This window comes from Aspergillus aculeatus, assembly GCF_001890905.1.
Source record: "Aspergillus aculeatus ATCC 16872 unplaced genomic scaffold ASPACscaffold_1, whole genome shotgun sequence".
Classification (NCBI taxonomy): Eukaryota; Fungi; Ascomycota; class Eurotiomycetes; order Eurotiales; family Aspergillaceae; genus Aspergillus; species Aspergillus aculeatus.
The window spans coordinates 1,713,689-1,733,426 of NW_017962976.1; the positions used below are offsets into that span (position 1 = coordinate 1,713,689).

General features: G+C 52.3%; 7 protein-coding genes and 1 non-coding gene across 8 annotated transcripts; 7 read left to right on the top strand and 1 right to left on the bottom strand.

Annotated features, from left to right (window-relative positions):
• Positions 1-595: 595 nt before the first annotated feature.
• On the top strand, positions 596-3,878 carry ASPACDRAFT_38343 (putative regulator of nonsense transcripts; the record flags this gene model as incomplete). The annotated part of the gene is made up of 2 exons (XM_020200434.1): positions 596-801; positions 860-3,878. 2 exons carry the CDS (start codon positions 596-598, stop codon positions 3,876-3,878), a joined length of 3,225 nt encoding a protein of 1,074 aa, XP_020061124.1.
• Positions 3,879-7,067: 3,189 nt separating this feature from the next.
• On the top strand, positions 7,068-7,935 carry ASPACDRAFT_49164 (putative C2H2 transcription factor; the record flags this gene model as incomplete). The annotated part of the gene is made up of 2 exons (XM_020202213.1): positions 7,068-7,336; positions 7,413-7,935. 2 exons carry the CDS (start codon positions 7,068-7,070, stop codon positions 7,933-7,935), a joined length of 792 nt encoding a protein of 263 aa, XP_020061125.1.
• Positions 7,936-9,010: 1,075 nt separating this feature from the next.
• On the top strand, positions 9,011-9,082 carry ASPACDRAFT_t12. The gene has a single exon. It is a non-coding gene; the product is annotated as a tRNA-Gly (tRNA).
• Positions 9,083-9,329: 247 nt separating this feature from the next.
• Positions 9,330-10,981, top strand: ASPACDRAFT_109670 (dual specificity protein phosphatase family protein). Its single transcript, XM_020195414.1, has one exon. The coding sequence runs from the start codon at positions 9,807-9,809 to the stop codon at positions 10,758-10,760; it is 954 nt and encodes a 317-aa protein (XP_020061126.1). The 5' UTR covers positions 9,330-9,806; the 3' UTR covers positions 10,761-10,981.
• A 44-nt stretch (positions 10,982-11,025) lies between these two features.
• On the top strand, positions 11,026-12,146 carry ASPACDRAFT_109671 (uncharacterized protein). Its single transcript, XM_020195415.1, has one exon. The coding sequence runs from the start codon at positions 11,302-11,304 to the stop codon at positions 11,851-11,853; it is 552 nt and encodes a 183-aa protein (XP_020061127.1). The 5' UTR covers positions 11,026-11,301; the 3' UTR covers positions 11,854-12,146.
• On the top strand, positions 12,099-13,575 carry ASPACDRAFT_109672 (uncharacterized protein). Its single transcript, XM_020195416.1, has one exon. The coding sequence runs from the start codon at positions 12,137-12,139 to the stop codon at positions 13,355-13,357; it is 1,221 nt and encodes a 406-aa protein (XP_020061128.1). The 5' UTR covers positions 12,099-12,136; the 3' UTR covers positions 13,358-13,575.
• Positions 13,576-14,575: 1,000 nt separating this feature from the next.
• Positions 14,576-17,529, top strand: ASPACDRAFT_74363 (putative SNF2 family helicase/ATPase PasG). The gene is made up of 3 exons (XM_020204191.1): positions 14,576-15,447; positions 15,524-16,262; positions 16,333-17,529. Exons 1-3 carry the CDS (start codon positions 14,707-14,709, stop codon positions 17,223-17,225), a joined length of 2,373 nt encoding a protein of 790 aa, XP_020061129.1. The 5' UTR covers positions 14,576-14,706; the 3' UTR covers positions 17,226-17,529.
• Positions 17,530-17,740: 211 nt separating this feature from the next.
• On the bottom strand, positions 17,741-19,732 carry end3 (cytoskeletal adaptor protein SagA). The gene is made up of 3 exons (XM_020204192.1): positions 19,405-19,732; positions 18,985-19,219; positions 17,741-18,842 (listed from the first exon to the last, which is right to left on the bottom strand). Exons 1-3 carry the CDS (start codon positions 19,642-19,644, stop codon positions 18,085-18,087), a joined length of 1,233 nt encoding a protein of 410 aa, XP_020061130.1. The 5' UTR covers positions 19,645-19,732; the 3' UTR covers positions 17,741-18,084.
• Between the last annotated feature and the right edge of the window lie 6 nt (positions 19,733-19,738).

The window sequence follows — 19,738 nt, forward strand, 5'->3', positions numbered from 1 at the left end:
GGATAAGTTATCGAATGATCGAATGCGGCATGCCGCCCATCTTTTTTTCTTTCCTAAATTGCCGCTCTGGTCCGCCTTGGCCACCGGACTGTGGAATTTGGCGGCAAACAATCGCCGATAACTTGATCGAGCCCGATCGCATACCACCCGCCACTTAGTCCTCCGCTTGACAACATCACGCCTGGTCTAAGAGGGCAAGCCGATACACTTCCCTGTCAAGAAAACTCAGTGGCGGCAGGAACTCGCTGTGACTGAAGGTTTGACTCCCCTGTGCTATGCGCAAGTGAATTCCGCTTCGCTAACATCACTCCACTTGGTCTCACTTCCCTCTCTTTTGCCCCTCTACCGTGACACACTGACAGGTTGGGTGACGAGATTATCAAGAACAAGCTAACTCCCGGACTTCTGTAGTGCCACAGACGACGGGCTTGTCCGCTGCACTCATTAATTCCTACGACACGCCGTTCTTGTATCACCTTCCGATCTGCGGCGGCCGAGGTATCTTTCGCTTCTTATACCTTTGCCATCCTGCGCCCACATACATATAACTGCGTCCACGACCTCTATCAACGATTCTTAACACCAAACGCCAGCTATGGCTGCACCGGTCGATGAGAGAATTGCTGCAGACCTCGATGAGTCTCATCAATTCCGTCCCCGGAGACATGATGACGACGAGGAGGGTTCCGACCACCTAGGAGATGATGATGCTGAAAGCACCGCCAGTGCTACTGTCGCGGAGCGTAAGAACAATGAAGGACACTTCGATGAGGAGAAAGAGCTTCCATCGCATGCGTGCTCGTACGTGTCTTGAAAGACCGCCCCTCATAGCTCCCTCTTCGCTAATATGAGCTTGCAGGTATTGCGGTATTCACAATCCGAGCAGCGTCGTGAAGTGCCTGGCTTGCAGCAAATGGTTCTGCAGTGCTCGTGGTAACACATCATCTTCTCATATTGTCAATCATCTCGTTCGAGCTCGTCACAAGGAGGTCCAATTACACCCTGCCTCATCGCTCGGCGATACCATCCTCGAGTGTTACAACTGCGGCACCAAGAATGTTTTCCTCCTCGGTTTCATTCCAGCCAAGTCCGACACCGTTGTTGTCCTGTTGTGCCGTCAGCCATGTGCCGCCATGCCTTCCTCAAAAGATATGAACTGGGATACTTCTCGGTGGCAGCCTTTGATCGAAGATCGCTCGTTTCTTCCCTGGCTTGTGGCTGCTCCATCCGACCAGGAGCAGCTTCGCGCTCGCCACCTTAGCCCACAGTTAATTGCTAAATTGGAAGAGATGTGGAAGGAAAACTCTCAGGCGACCTTCTCGGATCTAGAAAAGGCCACAGCCGTGGACGATGAGCCTGCACCTGTTCTGCTGCGTTACGACGATGCTTTCCAGTATCAGAATATCTTCGGTCCGCTAGTCAAAATTGAAGCAGACTACGACCGGAAACTGAAGGAGTCTCAGTCTCAGGATGGATTGATTGTGCGCTGGGACCTCGGTCTTAATAACAAACACCTAGCCAGTTTTATATTGCCCAAACTCGAACTCGGTGATGTAAAATTGGCTGTCGGCGATGAGATGCGTTTGAAATATAGCGGTGAATTGCGCCCGAAGTGGGAAGGTGTTGGATATGTCATCAAGATCCCAAACAACCAGTCTGATGAAGTGACTATCGAACTGCGGGCGAAGGGTGACCACAAGTCCGTGCCTACCGAATGCACGCACAACTTCACGGCTGACTATGTTTGGAAATCTACCTCCTTTGATCGCATGCAGCTCGCTATGAAGACTTTTGCTGTCGATGAGATGAGTGTCTCTGGTTATATCTTTCACCGTCTCCTTGGACACGAAGTTGCAGCTGCGCCTATGAAGACCCAGATGCCCAAGAAGTTCAGTGTTCCGGGACTTCCTGAGCTCAACAACAGCCAGATCAATGCGGTTAAGAGCGTGCTTCAGAGGCCTTTGAGTCTTATTCAAGGACCGCCCGGAACGGGTAAAACCGTCACCTCGGCTACGATTATCTATCACCTTGCCAAGATTAACGGTGGTCAAGTCCTGGTTTGTGCGCCCTCGAACGTTGCTGTTGATCAGTTGTGTGAACGTATCCACAGAACTGGTCTTAAGACGGTCCGTGTGACTGCGAAGTCGCGAGAGGATGTTGAATCTCCTGTCGGTTTCCTTTCTCTGCACGAGCAGGTTCGCATCAACGACAGCAACATTGAACTTATCAAGCTCAACCAATTAAAGGCTGAGCTTGGCGAATTATCCAGCCAGGACGAAAAGCGACTCAAGCAGCTCACGCGTTCCGCAGAACGAGAGATCCTCAACAATGCCGATGTCATCTGCTGTACCTGTGTCGGTGCTGGTGATCCACGTCTTTCCAAACTCAAGTTCCGCACTGTATTGATTGACGAATCGACTCAATCTGCTGAGCCGGAGTGTATGATTCCTTTGGTCTTGGGCTGCAAGCAAGTCGTCCTTGTTGGTGATCATCAACAGCTGGGCCCTGTCATCATGAACAAGAAGGCTGCCAAGGCTGGTCTGAATCAATCGCTCTTCGAGCGTCTTGTTATCTTGGGATGCTCCCCTATTCGCTTGAATGTTCAATACCGCATGCACCCATGTCTTTCCGAGTTCCCTTCGAATATGTTCTACGAGGGTTCTTTGCAGAACGGTATCTCTCCTCTGGACCGTCTCCGCCGTGATGTCGACTTCCCTTGGCCCATCCTTGACAACCCTATGATGTTCTGGTCAAACCTAGGTAACGAAGAAATTTCGGCTTCCGGTACTTCCTATCTCAATCGCACTGAAGCGACAAACGTCGAGAAGATTGTCACCCGTTTCTTCAAGGCCGGAGTGCAGCCCCAGGATATCGGTATCATCACTCCTTACGAAGGTCAGCGTAGTTACATCGTTAGCTCTATGCAGGCCACTGGTACTTTCAAGAAAGAGCACTACAAGGAGATTGAGGTCGCATCCGTCGATGCTTTCCAGGGTCGTGAGAAGGATTTCATCATCCTTTCGTGTGTTCGTTCAAATGACCACCAAGGCATCGGTTTCTTGAGTGACCCCCGCCGTCTCAACGTCGCGCTCACTCGTGCTAAATACGGACTGGTGATTTTGGGTAATCCCAAGGTCCTGTCGAAGCATCCTTTGTGGAACTGCCTCTTGCAACACTTCAAGGAGCGACATTGTCTTGTTGAGGGACCCTTGTCCAACCTGCAGGAATCCCTCATCCAATTCAGCCGCCCGAAGCAGGCATATCGTGGACCCCAGCGATTCCAAATGGCGTTCAATCATGCCTCCAACGTGACCAGTGGATTGATGACAGGGAAGAATGGCCACCGCAACGAATTTCATGATACTGGATCCGTTGTAGGGTATATCCCCGATGATGTTTCTTCTGTTCATTCATCTGCTCTTGGTGGTGTGAGCATTCCTTCCGGCTACCCGCCTATGTTTCAGAACTTTGCCGACTCGTGGCCGGCCCTCCCAGGCGGTCGCCGTGCCAATGGGAACCGGATGAAGGGTGCCCCTAGTATTGCTGGAGAGTCCATCGCAGCCACCGAGTCTGATGTCACAGGCAGCATCATCGACGGAAAGAGTGCCGATCAAGGGGGTGTCAGCCTTGCTGGTTTGAGTATCAACGACATGACCAAGCAGCCCAGTCTCAGCCAATCTGACCGTCTGAAGCGTTATGTGGAGTCTGGAGGACGTGAGCCTTACAAGCCTGGTGTTCCCGACAACGGCAGCATTTTCGGAGGCAGCTCGACTAGCATTCGTGTCACCCGGGGTGTTCCAGGGCACATGCACGACGACGATGATACTCGCAGCGTCTCGACTGCTTTTGCCAGCCAGATTGGGGGAAACTATGATTGATTGAAGAGGTCTTGGCAAGTTCAGAATCGGGAGCTGACCCTGAAGCTTCTACAGTCATCCCCACAGACTTCGGAACAGCCAGTCGCAGAATCGAATGGACTGGCTGTCCTCGGACAAGACTCGATGTCCTGGCGCTCCACATGGCCTTGGCGATATTCTCAAGGAAGGGGGATCCCCTGTGCTTTCTAGGGCAGCTTCAGTAAGAGCAGACCCTCAACAATAGGAGACGATTGCGACATCCTCGTTCTCTTTTCGGCACTCTTGTCGGTAACGGATGGAAGTCTCGAGTTTCAAACTGCTGCTACCTGTCACCGTAGCGAACGTCGGTCCTCGTCACACTGTGGTGCAGTCCTACAGGACTCTACCAACGGTATGTGATAGGCGCGGGCTGTATCTAACTATCTCGTACTATGCCTCATGGCTATCATTGATCTTAGTCGCTCGAAAGAGTCAGCGGTATGTCATGTCAATTTCTCCGCTCACGGCTGCGCTCGGGAGTCACGAGGCAACCAGCCAGTCCTACCATTATCGCGGACGAGGTGGATGAAGGTTTTTCAAAATCACCAATCCTAGTCCAATGTCTCTTCTTCTTCCGCCACCATTGCTTTACATTGCTTATTGTCGTATTTCAAACCCAATCTAAAAAAAAAATCATTTGCGAACTGTGCTATCATGGCGTGCGAGGCTATGTCTGTTAGTTGAGTAGGAGATGTGCATACTAGCATAACACTTGGTATCGTAGCTTGGGTTTCATGATGCAGTCCGACCATTCTGATCCGGCACCTACGATTCTTTGACTCAACCCAAGAACAGCATAGCCACATAACTTCCTTGGTCCGCGGAAGTAGGAGCGAAGAACAGAGTCAAGCAGCAGAGCTCTGATAGGCATCCATATTTCCAGCGTCCTTTCTGCCAGCTGCTCAGCATCTTAAGTGTCAAGGAGCTCTCATTATAGCTTGGATAGGCGTGCGAGTAGTAGCTTCAGATGTGAGGACAGGTCACGGCGGCTCAGGTACGTGAAGTTGACAGAACAACAGTGTGAAGTAGGCACAAGCTACTCTCCGAACTGACACATATTATTTCGAAGGCAGAAGAGATATCCATAATCCTTGTACAGTACAGAAACTTTTCGAGAAGGCAGTCATCAGACCCTTGTCGATCAACCTAAATATAACTACCCAGTGTTTTGAAGGCTTGTCCTGGCGACAGAGATAAGAGATAATATAATTCACTGAATCATGTAGAGGCTACGATTACGATGGAGGTCTTATCGATGGTGTTGATCGTGGCAGGACTGCGCCACTAATGGTGATCCATACAAGTAGGTATACATATGGAATCCCGGACAGAGCCCAAGTCTGTCCATATCTACAGGCTCGATAGGCTCATAAAACCGAGATGCCTAGTTTTCCTTGTCTGGGTAACAAGAACTGAGAGAAGTCACTGAGAACGAACATGCAGATGACGCAATCCCTTGACAGCTTTTGTGGCCATGCCTTGGGAGAAGCATGAATGGCTGGTATTGATCGGCAATAGGTATATACGATCGATTATACCCGATACCGGCTACTGGACAGCCACTTGCATAGACGATATACTTTATTGTGCAAGAATCGAAGAAGAACAAGGAACTGTCTTGGGGCAGGTGAGCAGTCTAGCTTGCGAAATTCCCGGATGTTTAATAACGCAGCTACATGATGTGCGTAGGGATGAGCTGTATTGCCGATGAATCTACCAATATATGTAATAATGTGCAGTAAGTTAGTACCCTGCGCGTCAAACACATCAGCCAAAATAAGCCGCGCCACGATCCCTGCTTGTTTCCAGAGCGTGGAGCGTAGCGTCTCAGGTGTCTATTGAGCCCTGTCTTTCAGGGTTGATTGGTGTATATGCTTTCTTTGAGTCTGTTGTGGAGCAGCGCTTAACGGTCTCTGTGCCTAATGGATGGAGTGGCTCGGGATTGGGCGAGAAAACGCAGTATGCTACTAGGTATGTGCTCCGATGCCGCAGGAGGTTTGGGTACCTAAGGTAGTAAACTCCCTGGGTGAGAGATATAATTTCAAGCGAAATCTTGGCACGGTTGACTTGAGTGAGAGAGACGGTGCAGGATGTATTGGGGAATGGTTTCCAAGTTCATCATCCTACTAGTATTGTCTGTTGGCGTTGGCAGGTAAAAGTGAAGGGTTGAAGACTCCAGTTGGTTCAATCTATCGCCAGCCGAGGCGCTATGTCGGGATTTTCCTAAAATAGAAACCCGACTTCGCCACAGCAGTTAGGCAGTGTGGCTGAAGCATGACCTGCACGTGCTGTAGTGATTGCCAGGCAGCAATGAGGCACGCAAAATCTTCCTTGCCTGGTATGTGGCGGCTCGTACTGTAAACCAATTGTGAGTAGCAGTACTGTGGTTAGGTGCGTACAGTAACCACAACACCTCAACTTCGGCCTGGGTCGACCAGGAATGAACAGTTCGGGCTTATCCTGCCGATTAACCTCCTTCCCCTCGCTTGGTTGCCTGATGTTGACTTTCTGCGTGACTCACTAGTCGCAGCCTAAACAATCTCTCAAAAGAGTTTGCCATCAAGATTTTTTGGGTGATTCGGCGCCTACCAATACAACTAACGCCAACCTATTGTGTACCATTGTCCGCGCCGGACAGATATAACGCGTCTCTGATCACACCACGTGTGCAAGGCATGTTGAGTTGATATTCCAAGTACCGGTCAGAATCAGTAAGCCAGAATAATCATCATAGCAATAATCATAATTGTCTACACTGTCTACATACATGAACCAACGTTTCGCCCTGGTTAGGTTGTGTTTGTTCTCCCATCCCATCCCATCCCGTTTTCTCGCTGTTCCAGTGGCGGTTTGCCAAGCCTCCAGCTGCTTAGTCACTCGATGCCTGGCTTAGTGTCCTAAAAATCCTGGCAATCCGCCCTTCCGAGTTAAGGAACCAACATCCATCCTCCAGCCAGTGCCACCCGACTCAAACTAGGTCAACCAACTCGATTTTATACCAACTTGCTTGTGCTTTATTTGCTACCCTAGATTTTGTTACTTGCTACATTCCTTTCTTTATTTGTTCGGTCATATAGACCTTGGTCTCGGAGTCTCTCGGTTCAAACTTTTTCGATTCCTCCTAGGGACATCTCCGCCCATCTCAATTGACGGCGGGGTTGGAACTACGCTATGGGTGACGGTTCTGATTATCCTAGCCCACGAAGTGAAGGTCCTGGCGGACCTACCTCAGTTTTAGTCGCTACTCAGGAACCGCTTGTCGCAGCACCCAAGATGAACGTGAATGAACAACTCCCACCCAATTTCATGGAAGGGGCGCGTCCGCGACTGTCGGTGAGGCGAGCGCGGGATCCGCCCAAGAACTCTGCAGGCCAAATCTACTGCGATCACCCCGAGTGCCAACAATCGCCTCCCACTTTTCGCCGTCCATGCGAGTGGAAGTAAGTTCTTCTCTTCTCCCCTTTCAAATATTCGTTGAAGGACCGGGAATAGAATGCTAACCGGCCATTGTAACAGTAAGCACATGGACAAACATGACCGCCCCTACAAGTGCCTGGAACCCGGGTGTGACAAGATCCAGGGATTCACATACTCAGGCGGTCTTTTGCGCCACCAGCGCGAGGTCCATAAGAAAAACATCAATGCCAAGAAACCACTGATGTGTCCCTACGTCGATTGCAACCGCAGTACAGGAAACGGGTTTACGCGTCAGGAGAACCTGAAGGAGCACCTCCGCCGTCGCCACATGCATACCGAGAATGGCCCTGCACCAGAACTACCTCCCATCCCGTCTCCGGATGATCTGGATAACGCCGCAGCTCTTGGCGTACCTCCTACCCTGAAGCGCAAGCGCGACTCTATCGATGAGGATCCTACCTTGGATCTCTCCGAGGATGGTGGGAACGGCATCACTCTCCGGAACGAGCTCAAGAGACTGCAGCTCGAGGTCCAGGAAAAGGATCGCCGACTGGAAGAACTCGAAAGGATTGTCGCTGGCCTGCAGCAAGCTATACCGCAGACCGCGACCTCTCAAGGATAGATGCCCCCGAGGCAAAGACTCTCTACGATTTACATGTTTTTTACCCCCAGCCTCCCACTCCTCTTATCTCCATCTTGTCCGTGTCATTCTTTATCCCAGACACTTCCTTGATGCTTGAAATCTCTCTCTTTATTTATGGTCTGCACTATGTGGTTTGCATTCGATGGGCGTTTTCATATGCAAAGTACGGACCTTGGGTTCGCGCGATTCTGTCTACAACATCAGTGGGAGGTTCGTTCATATGGTTGGTCTACGTCTCAGAATGCATGGATAAAAAAAATCAGGCAGCTCTGACGATATGGCGTTTGCTCGAGGTCGAAGATACAGACCAGGTGGTGTTCTAATGGTTCCTACTCTTTCTTTATTTCCTGAAATATACCCAGGCGTTTTCAACCTAAGTTTCCTTTGTCACTCCCCAGTCTATCCTCATGCTGTTGTCTCTATTCCGGTGCGTAGTTATTTTGTCCATGTTGGGATTCCAAAGGAGTCGCATTCGTTTATGATGCCTGTCATAATATCCTTCAGACATATAAGTACCTCTAGTAGCTTTCGAGGATTTACGATCCATCTCATTTCGTAATCATTGGGACTGACGCTGCGGCATCGAATCCCAGAACTTCAAGTAACGGCGCAATTATAGTGGTGTTGGTGTGATATACTCACATACTCGCCTCCTTGGTCTAGCATATACAAGGCGCTGACTCGCTGGGCTCAAGTGGCCGGCAGCTCGGTGTATTGTCCCACTGACATTCAGCCTCGTGACATTCAGGATCCGCAACTCCCAGACCGTCATGAACCCCACGGCCGCGGCAAGCATACATCTCTCACACAGGATAAGGCTTGCTTCTCTCTCGTGATTCTTACTCTGACTCATGTGCTTCCAGCCCCGCTTGGTAGAGCGCAAGCTGGCCTTGCAAAGAAGTGCAGCCCGATCTATGGTGACTCATGCCATGTAAAGAGCTGCCGATATTTGCTATCGAGTTACGCAGGGATTCATCGATGGATGGTGTAGATTCAACAAGCTGATGTTCTGGCTGCTCGAGAGACATAGCTGAGTGGCAAATCTCAACCAACAGCATCGTTGGTCAAACGGTTACGATACTTGTCTTCCAAACAAGTGGCCCGGGTTCGACTCCCGGACGATGCAATCAACTTTTGCGGTGATCCTGTTTCAGCTCGATTTTTTTTGTGTAGCTCACCATGGCTGGTGAGGGTCTGGATTGGTCGCGCGCACTCGTCTCGTTGAACGTGAAGTCATTGCTAGTTTATTTTGAGGATGTGACGTGCTTGTACTGTACTGTATGTCGGCGGGGATGCGTGCAGGATCGCCCCTTTCTTGACATATAACCCCGCCCTGCCAATGTCAGATATGAATTGTTGTGATACTCGTAGTTCACTTACCCATCTGCTGAGTCAGTTGACTACCTCAAATGATTGGGTGAGACTTTATAGGCTAAATCTTCCACTACAATCCGAACCATGAGTGTGTCTGTACTGTACCTGAAAGCAGACAAGCCCGCCACTTGCACAAGGGCGGTGATGATATAATGGACTGGAGACAGGAAGAAGGGAGTCAATCAAATGAATCAAGGTAGTCCAAGCAGTGACTGGATGGACCTTTCCGCACTTCATGCGTGCCTCTCACACTAACTAGCGTCTCTTTGTTCTCACGACTCGATGCTTTTGGTTGAGCTTCAAATCAGCACTGTTCCATTCTCCACTCTTCCGACACATCTATCCCCCTCTTCTCCTGCTGGCCGTGATCGCGAACTGAGAACAAAACAAGAGATTAACTGAAACATTCAAAACAAAACTCAGAATCGCTCTTTAAGATCCCTCCTCCTGGCCCAAAGCTTAGGTCTCCGGCAAGAATGGCACTGACATCGTCCCTGGCGGAGGACGCGACGTCCCAAGGTGTCAGTGCTCGGTACATCCCGAATCATGAGTACAGCCTGGGAACTCGCAGGCAGAAGACCGACCAGCCCATGGTGTCTTATGAGGAATTCGATGTTGAAGCCCATGCACCCGTCAACGCCGAGAACCATGCCTTCCAGGAGGGCGAATTCGTGCCTGACGGCTTCTTCAACCGAGTCGGTCCTTTGTGCTTCACCATCCCACCTCCAATGTTTCAGTGGTCCTACGAGATGCGCCGGCAAGCCCAGCCTTTGTTACCATTTCTCTACCTGGGTCCCTGGGGCTGCCTCGCCGACCGCGGCCGACTCGTCCAGGAAGGAATTACGCTTATCTTAGCCGTGCGGGACAAGCGACTCGCCATGGCCAGCCTGATCAGCGGCAGGCGGGCAGCGGAAGCTCTGCAGATTGAAGACGGTACCGTTGACTTCGCAGATAACCAAGAACTTATCACGATGCTGCCTCAACTCATCAACCACATCAACGCTCATGTCGCTTCGTTTCCCACCACTGAGCCGAGCGACCATGCCCGGAAGAAGGTCCTGCTCTTTTGCGAGACGGGGAATGGTCCGTCAGCGGTGGTTGCGATTGCGTATCTGATGGTGATGCTCAACATCAGTCTGCCGCAGGCACTGCAGTATGTCTCCGCGCGCCGGTTCTGTATCGACATCGATGATCCGGCGTCCCAGCTGTTGTTGTCTTTCGAGAGCATCCTCGATGCCAAGCGGGTTGTCGAGGAAGCTAGACGGGCGAGCGAGGCAAAGAATACTCCGGTCAGGGGTGGGTGTAGAAAACGGGATGCCGCTGAATTCGATATGGTTGAAGAGGATGGTCATGCTATGGGCTTGGAAGCGGGGGAGGCGGCGGATGAGAACAGACGACCCCTGGCTCCCTTCGAGGATCGGTCAGGATGACATACATGGATGGATGTGTTTTGCGGGCAGAAGATAAGATATCAGAAGATGATGTCAAAAGATGTCTTGGCTGAATGAGAACGTTTCCCCGAAATCTCGCTAGTATTTGTGTGTGAGATAATTTCTGTATGAGTACAATCTTGCAGCTTGCCTCTTTGTTACATGACCTGAGAAACACCTAGAAAGGAAATAATGATGTCTATGTGGCTTGATGGCTGGAGTTGCCCAGCTCCTGCTCAGTAGATACATGGTAATTGGAAATGGGTGAGAGTTCAAATGATGTTCTTTGCTGCTTGGTGAGTGAAAGTCTCACTTCACTATCTCATGTTTTCTTCTTTCTAAAGAGGGAAGTCTCGCTCATTCACCACTACACCGATCAATTCACTCTCATTCACCAGCTCTCCACATGTCTTGGGGCTCTCTTCTCTTTTGTACTTCTCGCCTGGTATTCGACTCCGATACACCTCTTGGTTTTCATCTTCCAACTTCTCTTTAATACTTTCCCCCTCATGTCCCCTTCACCTGACGCGGCATGCTCATAATGAGACTCCGCGAGACCATCCGTCTGCCCAATCGACTCAACGAAGAGGCGCAAACTTACACGACCCCAAGAAGAGCGCCATGTCGAGTCATCAGTTCATATCAGTCCCAAACCGATACCTTCAATCCCAACCTCACCCCTGCGGCTTTCCCTACCTTGGATCGACCGCGCCACCCGCAGCTTCGCACCGATAACCAGACTCACGAGGACAAAAACAATGACAGTCGCAAGCGCTCGTACGAGTGCATGATCAATGATGATGATGATGTCGATGGCGCGGAGTCCAGAGCCGAATGCGAAGAGATACCCGTCGAGCAGATTGAAAACTTGATTGCCAATAATGGCGAGCTCAACCTGATCTACGTCAAGAACATGGCCATCATGGCTCGAGCAGAATCGGAGAGTGCGACATTCGAGAAGAGTATGGAAGACAGTGACACGGACGAGGAAGAGGATGAAGAGCTTGTGGTCGAGCCACTCACGGTAAGATTCCTATGTATATTCGGGGAAGGGCCGGATTCAGAAAGCGAAGGACTAACGCGACGAGTTTGATCTGACGCTGCAGGCTTGCCGATGGCGCGATCTATCACCGCTCATGCAGGTCGAAGTCTTCGAGAATGTGGAGGAAACCCATAGTCGACCCGCCAGGATCTTGCTTGGGATCTCAGAAGAGGATATGAAGGAGCTAGAGCACAACCGAGTACTCCGGGCGAAGCAGTTGGAGAAAGAAGACCGGCTGCTGGAGGCAATGCGTGCGAAGCAGCTCAGAGCGATCCTTCGGACCAACAATGTCACCACGCGAGCCACTCAGGTGCAGCCGAAAGTGGCATGCCAGATGATTCTGCGCCAGTATCTTCGCAAGATCAAGCGGACTATCGCACCGGATTTTCTGATCTGTCCGGCCGATGAGGTACTCCGCGCTCGAAGGTTCTTACTGAAACGTGAGATGGATGGAGAGCTTGCAGGCGATTGGAGGGGTTATACGACTAGGTTGCAGATCTCGGTTGATGACTTGTGTCATGGGTTGGTAAAGAGCACTGTCCTTGAGCCTCGTCCTTCTGATGCTTCTGTCATGAGCTCCACGGGTGGTGATGCTGCAATTGATAACACAGCGTTGCGAGTGGCCGATACAACCTCGGCTCGGGTATCCTTGATCAACGGCATTGGTGCAAAGTGTCCATCTATGCTGAAGGATATCTTGTCATGCCAAGGTCAAGTCATGAATCCTCCTCGATGGCTACTTCTCAGCCATCGGGATACAAGCAAGAACTTTCACCATCCCAATTGGGACAATCATATTCATACTCGGCTTATTAGCGAGGAAAGGTTGGCTCAGAGAACACATCCCGAGTTGCAGTACATACAACCAAAGAATACCTTCAAGGAGTTCCCTCCGCTGAGTTTGGTTTTCTTCGAGCGTTGTGGTCCAATACTGGCCACACGAAAAGGCGACACTGCTACAACGTCCGGCATGAACGAGGATCACCAGAGATATCCTGACGCCTCGACTGGAACATCCCAGAGAGCAGCTGGTGGGTCCATGTCAATTGGTTCGGGCCACTCCGGTGGGATGAAACGTGTGACAGTCTCCATGCGTATCAGAAACCAAATCAACGGAATGGTGATAGAAGCACACCAAAGGATGTCAGAAGGAGCAGCCGGGGAAGCCCAGCAAGCGGAGCCATCTAAATGTCGCAAATTGTTACCTGAATATATATGGACCCCTCCCACAAGCCCTTCTCAAGTGCTTCGCACGACAGATTTTCTGTCGCTACAAGATGGCGACAATTATGCCTTCGCTGAAAGCGCGGAATTCCCGGGAATCGAGGACACACAGGCGGAGTCATCTGATGGCGTGATGGATGATATGCTCAGTCATGATACAGAGGCGTCATCACATACCACATGCGAGTCAGATCCCGTGTTAAAGACCACAGAGCAATCGAACAGCGCCAAGCCGGACGTTAGTACAAGGTCTGAAAGCGAATCCGTCGGAAGTGATGCAGATGAATATGATACTGCGGACGAAATGGTCCTTGTACAGGTACCAATCTAATCGTGATTTGCAGATGGGAATGGAGCCACGGCGAGGTGACTGCGGCAATCAAAGGACAGCTCCATCTGGTCCTATGACTCGATGTTCTTTCCCAAGGAGGAGGAAGCGAATTGTAAGAATAAGATGTCTGTGGTCTATGTACAGTACAGATGCAGTTGAAATCTAGATGGCAATGTCACACGATCATACGAATGCACGAATGATCCTCATATATATAGCCTCCTACTAGGCTATGGATAGGATACTTCCCTATCTATCTCAGCAGTCGTACGGTTAAGCAACCGAGCTCGAAATTGCCCTGCAGGAAACGGGAAGCTTAGCCTGTCTTTCTTGCATGTGACTTTCGCGGCATGGAAGGCAGGAAGGCAGAGAAGAAAATCAATCAAAAGATGGTCCGTGCGCCCGCAACGCGCCTTTTCCGCGTCTCCGTAAGCCTTAACGCCTACCCATCCCCGAGGTCGTCACTATTCACCCACTAGTTATTGGCTTTTGCGGCATCGCTGTTTCAGTTTGTTTCTCCCGAGTTGGTCTCAATTGCCTTGGTCTTGCGGGAATCTGTCTTGCGCATACCATCTCAACTCGATCTGACAGAACCCCCCGACCCAAGACCATATCGATCACCCCCCGCGCGCGTGCGTGCGCCACAGCGGCGAATAGCGGAGAGAATCCATTCCCCGTTTCCAGCTTCATAATCCACACGTTTTTTTTTCTTGGGTGGCGAACGGATACAGTTCTTGTGCCTTGCACCGTCTAATTCTACATACAATCTAATCTTCGAGATTCATTGGGCAGGACAGAGGATAGTGTTATATTTGTCATAATACCTAATTCTATCGCTAACGCGCCAATTCGCCAACTCGCCAACTCGCCTACGGAAGCCGCTTGCGAACTACACCACCCGCTGTTCATTTACCCGAGCTCAAAGAAAGAGAAGAAGAGGAAAGGAGGGCAACGCAAGCACCAAGCAAGATGACGAACGCCACCGTTGAGCAGAATGGCAAACCCGGTTCCGGCTCCGGTCCCGCGGAGGATTTGGAGGGCATGGATGTACAGGCGAAGGCGTTGATGCATTTGTTGAATACGAGTGAGGTTGGTTTACTATTCACCTGTTTTGTTGCGCCGGGGTTTTCTCAGGCTGACTCTTTTTTTTGGGGGGCGGGTAGGTGTTCGTGGCGATTATGGCCGATAAGATGAAGAAACAGCAGGAGGAGGCGAGGGCGGAGGCTTTGAGGGTGCAGCAGAGGCGGGGGTTGGAGCAGGGGCAGGAGCAGCAGGTAGAGGGAGGAGCTGCGACGACGGCGAAGGCGGCGAAGGCTGGTCCCACGCAGCAGGTGAAGGGCGCGGGGACAATGAGGCAGACGCGGACGCGGACGCGGACGAGTGCGAGGCAGGCTGCTAATTCTAATTCGAGTGAGGGTGACAGTGCGAATGGGGCTGGTAAGGCGGAGGAGGAAGGTGGGCAGCAACCGCAGCCCACCACCAAATCCCGGCGAGGGCGTGGGCGGAAGCCGGCTGCCGGTGGTAACACGATCTCGAGCTACTTCCAGAAGGCGGATGTGAGTGTTGACCAGGAGAAGCCCACGGTCCAGGAAGCGTTGGAGCATGCGGCGGATGCGTACGAGGCGAACCCGACGGCCTTGGGCGGACAGGAGCTGGTCGCGACGCAGCAGCCGGAGCTGGTGACCGGGGGTCGCATGAAGAAGTATCAGCTGGAAGGGCTCGAATGGCTGAAGTCGCTGTGGATGAATGGGCTGTGTGGGATTTTGGCCGATGAGATGGGGCTGGGCAAGACGGTGCAGGCGATCTCGTTGCTGGCTTTCTTCAAGGAGAAGAATGTCTCGGGCCCCTTTCTGATCGCGGCGCCGTTGAGCACGGTGAGTAATTGGGTAGATGAATTCGCCAAATGGACGCCAGGCATCAAGACGGTCTTGTATCATGGGACCAAGGACCAGCGTGCGGAGCTCCGGAGGAAGTTCATGAACATGCGGAATCAGAGGGAGATGGATTTTCCTGTGGTGTGCACCTCCTACGAGATTTGCATGAATGATCGGAAGTTCCTGGCGCAGTATCAATGGCGCTATATCATTGTGGTATGTTCGCATTCTCGTGACGGAGCAGGGGGAAGTTTTAAGGGGAGTGTTTGACTGACATCAAACCAACTCGCAGGATGAGGGCCATCGCCTGAAGAACATGAACTGCAAGCTCATCAAGGAGCTTCTCACCTACAATTCGGCCAACAGACTTCTGATCACCGGTACCCCGCTGCAGAACAACATCACGGAGCTCTGGTCATTACTGCACTTCCTCCTCCCGGAGATTTTCAACGACCTGAACAGCTTCCAGAGTTGGTTCGACTTCTCCTCCATGTTGGATAAGAGCGGTCAGACGGATGTCATGGAGCGCCGGAAACGTACCCTCGTGTCGACCATGCACTCCATCCTGAAGCCCTTCCTCCTGCGCCGCGTGAAAACCGATGTCGAGACCTCCCTCCCCAAGAAGCGGGAGTACATTCTGTACGCGCCGTTGACCACCGAACAGAAAGACCTCTATCGTGAGATCCTCAATGGCACCGGCCGGCAATATCTCGAGGAGAAAGCCACCGAGCGTTTGTTGGCCCAGAACGACAGACTGTCCCGCTCGCAGAGTCTAAAGCGAAGCGCGGAGGCGAGCGAAGCGTCGTCTCCCAACAAGAGCCTCAAATCAAGTCGTGCTTCTACCCCGGCCAGTGGAGGTCGGGCAGCAAGACGCAGCAGGGGGCCGCAGAGCTACAAGGAGCTGAGCGATCGCGAATTCAACACGAAGCTGCGCAAGCTCGAGCAGGGTTTGGAGGAGGATCTTGACATTGACGAGCCCAGTGAGACCGAGCAAGAGGAGTTGGAGAGGGCCAAGACCATCAAACTAGCCAGTATGTATCACCCTTCTCCGCCACGCCAAATCAGTGAATTCATTTCTGATACTAACCTTGCACCTCGCAGAGCGAGAAATCGCGCAAAAGAAGATGCAGAACCCAGTCATGCAAGCGCGCCTCGTCTGCAACTCGCCGCACAACTTCTACTGGCCCTGGGGCAGCAGTGACGACCCAACCGCCCTCGACGAGACCCTGGTCACGGCCTCGGGCAAGATGCTCCTCCTCGACCGCCTCCTCCCCGCACTGTTGGGTAAAGGCCACAAAGTTCTGATCTTCTCGCAGTTCAAAACGCAGCTGGACATCCTCCAGGACTGGGCGACGCACCTGCGCGGCTGGCCGTGCTGCCGCATCGACGGCGCCGTCAGCCAGGAGGACCGGCGCGCCCAGATCAAGGCCTTCAACACCGACCCGGACTACAAGCTGTTCCTGCTGAGCACGCGCGCCGGCGGGCAGGGCATCAACCTCGTCGCCGCCGACACGGTCATCCTGTTCGACTCGGACTGGAACCCGCAGCAGGACCTGCAGGCCCAGGACCGCGCCCACCGCATCGGCCAGACAAAGCCCGTCATCGTGTACCGGCTCGCCACCAAGGGCACCGTCGAGCAGACCCTGCTCGAGAAGGCGGACTCGAAGCGCCGCCTCGAGCGTCTGGTCATCCAGAAGGGCAAGTTCCGGAGTCTGCTGGATTCGTCTTCCTCGGCCACCGGCGGGCTGACGCAGTCCGAGATCGAGGATTTGCGCAAGGCCCTCGGCGAGGACGAGTACGAGCGCTTCGATCTGGGGACCGGCACTGATGCCTCCGCCATCCTCTCGCAGGCGGATCTGGATGTGCTCACCGACCGCAGTGAGGAGGCCTATGCCCGCGCCGAGAAGGGGTTGGATGCCGGTGGTCGCGCGTTCATGGCGGTCGAGACTAAGCGGGATGGTAATGGCTTGATGGAGCAGCTTGTCACCAAGTAATCTCCTAAATCTTCCGCCTTGGTGTTTTGCTTCTTTTGCGTCGTCGGGTTTGGTTGGAGATTTAGATGTGTATGTATGTATATCTGTGTGTGTGTGTGCGTTTTCAGCGCGTCTTCAAGCGTGGTGCTTTGCCTGGTTTGGGATGGGCGATGGACGGGCTTCAAAATAGACGAGGGTGGCGTAATCCATTGGGAAAGGGGAGATATTTGTTTTCATTGGGTCTTGTTTAGAGGGAGTCTTGTTTTTTGGGATATGGTACTGTAAGTTACTGTACATGTGTTTCAAGTTAGTGAGTGAAGACAGCCTAGGTTTTTAAAGTTATAACTCAAAATCCTATCAATATAGTATCTGTGTTTTATATTGTAACAAAAAATATTACTTCTCATTTGATCAAAGCTAACAAACAGTCTATAGCTTCTAATGTCTAAAGTCATATAGTCTAAAATGAGCAAAACTTATACTTGGAGTACAACAAAAATATTTTTTTTAGAACCGGTGAACTGGTGCATCGATAGGGAATCAGCAGCTGTTTTGGAGTCATCTATGTATGTATATCACAGCCTGGTTGGGAAGCTGGAACTTGAACTTGTAAAAGTAAGGGAAAGGCAGAGTGGAACAAAATTCAAACATCCATTTATGCGCCTGGAGCTCCTCGCCCGAAGGATATGAAAACTGGAATGTGAAAGACGAATTGGCTATACAGTGTGGTGATGAGACTCGAAGTGAAAAAAGGGGGCAGAAGACAAAGTCTCGCACCCATAGCAGCGAGAAGGTAGAAGATTATATTCAAAAAACGAAGAGAAGGAAACACAGCTTGTAAGGGTGGATAACGCCAAGTGAAAACAAACAGACAGACAGACTACCGGGAGACTTTCTGCTCCTCGATCTGCTGCCGTAAGTCGGCGAGCACCTCCTTCCGCTGCGCCAGGTGCGTCTTCAGGCCCTCGACCTGCTCGCCCACAGCGTTGACGTCCTCCCGCAGCCGCTCGGTGTCCTGGCCGTCCTTGGTGCGGCCGACGCCCTCGCGGAGCTCGCGCAGTTCCCGCTCCTTGAACTCCAGCAGCTGCAGGGCCTCCTTCTTAATGAGCACCCAGTTGGGCCGGCCGTCGTTGCGGGGCCGGTCGCGATCGCGGCGGCTCTCCGACGCCTTGCGCGCCGCGTCCAGCTTGGCCTCCAGCTCCGCCAGCTCGCGCCGCAGCCGCACCTTCTCCCACTCCTCGTCCTGGATGGTGTCGCTAAAGTCGGTGCCCTTGGGCGTGTACGAGGTCTTGCCCCCGGCGCCGAGGCGGCTCAGGTAGGTGTCGCCGAACTTGGCCTTCCGGCCGGTCGCGGTCTCAGTGGTGTTGTCGCCGTTGGCGCCGCCGCCCCATTTTTGGGCGGGCCGCACGTTGTCCAGCTGGTAGTCGATCTGGTTGTTCTCAAACGAGGCGCGCAGCGAGGCCGGGACGGTGCGCGGGATCCGGAAGCCTTCGTGGCGGTAATTCAGGATGTGCAGAAATGCAAGGGTGGCGTCTTTGTTGATGGCGGGGGAGGCGGACGGGTTGACGAGGTTCCATGCCGAGCGGATGTCCGTGTCCGGCACGTCTAGGGAGTCATACAGACCCTGTAGTGATTCGACTAATTTGTCCCGGGGGGAGTCATGTTAGGGATTCGTGACAGAAAAAATTGGGAGGGTCTTAAAGGTGGGTAAGGCAGGGAGGGATGGGAGAAGGAAGAGTATCATGTAGAGCTTCCATCTTTGGGAGTCGGGGCGACGTACATGTGATTTCTCCGCGGTGGTTCTTGTTCGCAAGGTAGATCTCCTCGTACTTGGACTTGTCCGCCGGGTTCATGTACCATTCGAATCCATCCTTGAGACCCGGGGTGTCGTCTTCATCCTCTATCCGTTCGAATTGTTCCGGACGATCGCTTAGTGCTCGCGTTGCTTGAACTAGATGGGCTTTGGATTCGGGAACGAGCCAGTCGGGTAAGACATTAGGTACGCTTTGCAGTTCCTTTGGAGAGATGAAATCACATCAGCAGGGAGAATGTGTTCGGGTTTGAGCGTCAGGGGGTGGTGGTGTGGAGAGTAGTTGCGGGTGAAGTGTATGCGGCCGGCGGCCCTCGGGGAGGGGGGGGTCTCGCCGGTACGGGGGAAGCCACTGCAGCAACAGAAGAGATGGAGAGAAAGCTCACATACCCCGTTTACAAGGTCAAAGACCAATCGCATGGCAACACAGAACTCTTCAAAGTCCAGCTCGCCATCTCCGTCGACATCAGCCAGATCCCAAACTTTCTCGAGTTGGTCATCGCGAAGCCGGCTGTTCCTCAATACGGAGGCGGCCTGGGAGTTGTTTAGGCGCGGCTGGCCGCCTGCAAGCGATGCGAAGATCTCCCAATATCGTTCGATTTCCCATTGCTCGATCTTCTTATTTGACATGGCGACTGAAGAATTATGTACTCGGGGGATTGGTGAGTAAGAATGAATGTAACACGCAAGCAGGCAAGCAAGCGACAAGAGAATGACGTGAATG

What these genes read in the sequence shown, in the direction of transcription:
- end3 (XM_020204192.1), bottom strand. Translation starts at nt 19,644, where the DNA reads ATGTCAAATAAGAAGATCGAGCAATGGGAAATCGAACGATATTGGGAG. An exon ending in TCTTTGACCTTGTAAACGGG is followed by an intron (nt 19,220 to 19,404) that starts GTATGTGAGCTT and finishes ATCTCTCCAAAG; the next exon opens with GAACTGCAAAGCGTACCTAA. An exon ending in CCACCGCGGAGAAATCACAT is followed by an intron (nt 18,843 to 18,984) that starts GTACGTCGCCCC and finishes GGGACAAATTAG; the next exon opens with TCGAATCACTACAGGGTCTG.
- ASPACDRAFT_74363 (XM_020204191.1), top strand. Translation starts at nt 14,707, where the DNA reads ATGAGGCAGACGCGGACGCGGACGCGGACGAGTGCGAGGCAGGCTGCT. An exon ending in AATGGCGCTATATCATTGTG is followed by an intron (nt 15,448 to 15,523) that starts GTATGTTCGCAT and finishes ACCAACTCGCAG; the next exon opens with GATGAGGGCCATCGCCTGAA. An exon ending in CAAGACCATCAAACTAGCCA is followed by an intron (nt 16,263 to 16,332) that starts GTATGTATCACC and finishes TGCACCTCGCAG; the next exon opens with AGCGAGAAATCGCGCAAAAG.
- ASPACDRAFT_109671 (XM_020195415.1), top strand. Translation starts at nt 11,302, where the DNA reads ATGAGACTCCGCGAGACCATCCGTCTGCCCAATCGACTCAACGAAGAG.
- ASPACDRAFT_109670 (XM_020195414.1), top strand. Translation starts at nt 9,807, where the DNA reads ATGGCACTGACATCGTCCCTGGCGGAGGACGCGACGTCCCAAGGTGTC.
- ASPACDRAFT_109672 (XM_020195416.1), top strand. Translation starts at nt 12,137, where the DNA reads ATGATTCTGCGCCAGTATCTTCGCAAGATCAAGCGGACTATCGCACCG.